This window comes from Peromyscus leucopus, chromosome 14 (assembly GCF_004664715.2).
Source record: "Peromyscus leucopus breed LL Stock chromosome 14, UCI_PerLeu_2.1, whole genome shotgun sequence".
NCBI lineage: Eukaryota > Metazoa > Chordata > Mammalia > Rodentia > Cricetidae > Peromyscus > Peromyscus leucopus.
The window spans coordinates 29,094,419-29,097,805 of NC_051075.1; the positions used below are offsets into that span (position 1 = coordinate 29,094,419).

Genomic DNA, 3,387 nt, shown 5'->3' on the forward strand with positions numbered 1-3,387 from the left:
AAGTTAAATGAAATAAAATGAACTCTACATTGATTTAGTACATGAAATGCTTCTGCATGAAAATTATAATTTAACAATTAAAAGATTCATTCTTTATTATTAAGAGAATCTGGAGGTAAAACGAGACCTTACAGATTATATGGGATTGATAAAGAGCCTAAGTGTATTCAGGAAATAAATGAATCTATACAGTTTCATTATTGCACTAGACTAAGTACTACATTTCATGAGAATGAAGGTTTAAAATTCTAAAAATATGGATAATTTGCTGAAAATTTAAATATTATTAGGACATACTTAATATAATCAGATACTAAAAACATCTTAAAAATCTCTCATGTATAAACAAATTTAAAATTACTGTATACTTTAAAATCAGTCCTTTCCTGTGGAAGAGTTGCAGGGGAATTCTAAGACAGGAGAAAAAAAGATGATGCAGCATAGTAAGGAAGTCCTGGTCTGGCACTTATAGGAACTTCAGATGAATCACTAACACTGCAAAGTAACATGAATGAATAAATAAATGAAACAATAAAAGCCAAAAGAGACAAAATAGACAGCCAGAAGACATGGTAAGAGTCTTATATCTTAACATTACTACTTATTAGTATGGCAGTTCTCCTCAGGAAGACGGGAATCAAGCTATCTTAAGATCCAGCTATTTCACTCTTGGGTATATACCCAAAGAATGCCTCATCTTACTATAGAGACAGTAGTTCAACAATGCTCATTGATGCTCTATTCATGGTGGCCAGAAACTGAAAACAACTTAACTGTACATCGATGAAGAATTAGATAAGAAAATATGCTACATTTACACAATGGAACATTACTCAGCCATTAAAAAATGTAGTCTTGAAATTCAGAGGCAAATGGATTGAACTACAAAATAAAAATCTTGAGTGAAGTAACCTAGACCTAGAATGATAAATGTGGTATGTATTTGTTTATATGTGGATGTCAGCTGTTAAGTCAAAGATTAAACTAGCTGAAATCTGAAGAACCACAGCAGCTAAGGGTATAGAGTAAAGGATGAGGGAGGAGGAAGATCTTCCAAGAAGGGGAAGAAAAATTGATGGTATTAGATGTATGAGGGTACTGGAACTGGAGGATTAGATGAGGAGGGTGAGGAAAAGAAGAGCAAGGGAAGAATATGAAAAGTAACAGCTAAAAGTAAGTGCCATTGTGGGTGGAAACTTGTCCCAGCCAGAGGGATCTTCAGCAGAGACCCTAAAAGGGGGAATAGCGAATGAAGGGACAAGAGACACAAAGAATTGACAGCAAGACAGTATTCTGATCAAGCTGCAAAATTTTATTTTTCTCAGGTGGGTTTTATAGTAAGCAGACCAGGAAACTTTCTTTGGGAAAAGATCAGGGGACTGTTGAGTTGACAAGCAACCCAACCAAGCAACCTAACCACAAAACATTGTTACTAGTGGTCACTGTAGCAGAAAGATAAGGAAATGTTAAGTTATTTTCTAATCACTCAGGACTTGTCCAGGCATGTCAAAAGTTTCTGGTTAGGGGCTCAATACTGGACAACAGAAACTTAACTCAGGCAGGCAATATGGCATGGCTCTTGAAATTGTCCTCGGCATCTCCTCCCTTTATTTTATTTTATGAGGGAGTGTGCCCACCTGAATAGTGGTGGACCTTAACAGGCTTGGGGAGACATTGAACTGACTCCTCCTAGAGCCGCTGCAGGCTTGAGAAAAAGGGTACCTTTTGGGGAGGAGAGGGCTTAGGCATTTTTGGTGCCTCTAGATACCAACCTCTATGCAATTCAGGTTTGTCTCTCAGGGAATCCGAACCAAGGGCTATTAAATCAGCCTTCCCCTGCAGTGCTTGGCCTTGCACCCAGCGCTGTCCATACTGGCTGATGCCAATAAGCATAGGTTCGGATTTTATGCTGCTCCTAAAGGAGAAGAGGACTGAGAAATATCCTAGGGATCACATCCTCGATCCAACATTTCGAGTGGATGGTAATGAACTTGTACAGGTTTTGATGCCAGGGAGTCTATTTGTTTTTTGATGAATCGGATTAGCCTGCCAATTATAAAGGGACCCAAAGTTACAAATAACACGATGCTGACTAATGGTTCTGCAAGAGGCATCAAAAGAGAGAACATGGATGATTTCCACCAATCATCTGCTGCGGCAGAGAAATGCTGCTTATGTAGCTCTAGGCTAAGTTTATGTAGCTTATTTATCTGGGTTTCTACCATTCCAGACTCATTAATATAATAACAACATTCTTCCCCCAGAAAAAGACATGTCCCACCCTTTTCTGCTGTCAGCAGGTCCAAGGCCCATCGGTTTTGTATGGCAACCTGTGCAAGAGAGGTTAACTGCCTCTGGAGGGAGGATAAGGATACTGCAGAATCCTCGATTGCTACCCGAAGTTGCTTGGATAGGTGAGCTGTTGTTATGAGGGAATGACCCAGAACTCCTCCCACCAAGCCTGCAGAGACCAGCGAGGTGGCGAGGGAAATTCCGGCCACAAGGGGCAAGAAGACAGCTCTTTTTTGCTTGGGCTGGTGCAAGTCCCATCTCAAGAAGTCCGCAGGGGTCCTGGGCATAAGTTGTGGGACCAGAGTGACAGGTAGGCAGATCATGTCCTGTGGGATAGGGATGGTCAAATTTTTTGATAGAGTGACTTTGCACCGAAAGAAAAATCCAGGGGGAGCAAAAGGATGATTGGGTAATACAGTCTGGTTGCAAAAGGGAAGGGAAACACTAGAAAAGCAAAAATCAAACTTGGAGCAGCCTGGGTCAAGAAACAAGGGTACTTCAGGGATGGGGTGGAAGCCATGGGAATTATCAGTGGTGGTGCAATTAGGGATCTGAGGCAGGGGTACTGCTATCAGGGGAGGACGTCCCAAGGCTGCACATAGGAAGCATGATGAGAGATTCCCAATGCCAGTAACATTGGCAAACATAAGGCCTTCTCGGAGGAGGAAAAGGCAAGAAAATGGAGAGGAGGGGGATGATATTTGTGTCATTAATTTTTTTTTCTTGTGTAAGGATATTATGATGGACCGTAATTGTACCTGTACATAAGAGCGCCAAATGTAAAGTCTGGAGCTAGGCCATGTGGCCGTTCGGGCCGTATACATGGCTCCTTCTACTGGACTAGTCCATCGTGAGTCCCATGGGTCCCAAACCACTAGGGAATATCCTGTAGATGTCTTATAAAATTTAGGGCCGTTCCATTCTCTCTCAATTACCTGTCCCTTAGCAGGAGGAATGGCATCATGAATTTTGCAGTAAGAATAGGGGCATCCTACGCTTTTTCCTTTCAAATAAGTTTTGCAATTGTGGACAGTCTGATCATACAAAAAACAGATAGCAGGAGCCACCTTGCCGGGGGAATTATGGAAATCAGTA

General features: G+C 41.3%; 1 protein-coding gene across 1 annotated transcript; it reads right to left on the reverse strand.

Annotated features, from left to right (window-relative positions):
- Positions 1 to 1,943: 1,943 nt before the first annotated feature.
- LOC114706804 (ERV-BabFcenv provirus ancestral Env polyprotein) lies at positions 1,944 to 3,116 on the reverse strand. The gene has a single exon (XM_028889281.1). The coding sequence runs from the start codon at positions 3,114 to 3,116 to the stop codon at positions 1,944 to 1,946; it is 1,173 nt and encodes a 390-aa protein (XP_028745114.1).
- Between the last annotated feature and the right edge of the window lie 271 nt (positions 3,117 to 3,387).

Bases quoted from the DNA above. Each gene is read 5' to 3' on its own strand.
- LOC114706804 (XM_028889281.1), bottom strand. From the start codon at position 3,116: ATGTATACGGCCCGAACGGCCACATGGCCTAGCTCCAGACTTTACATT.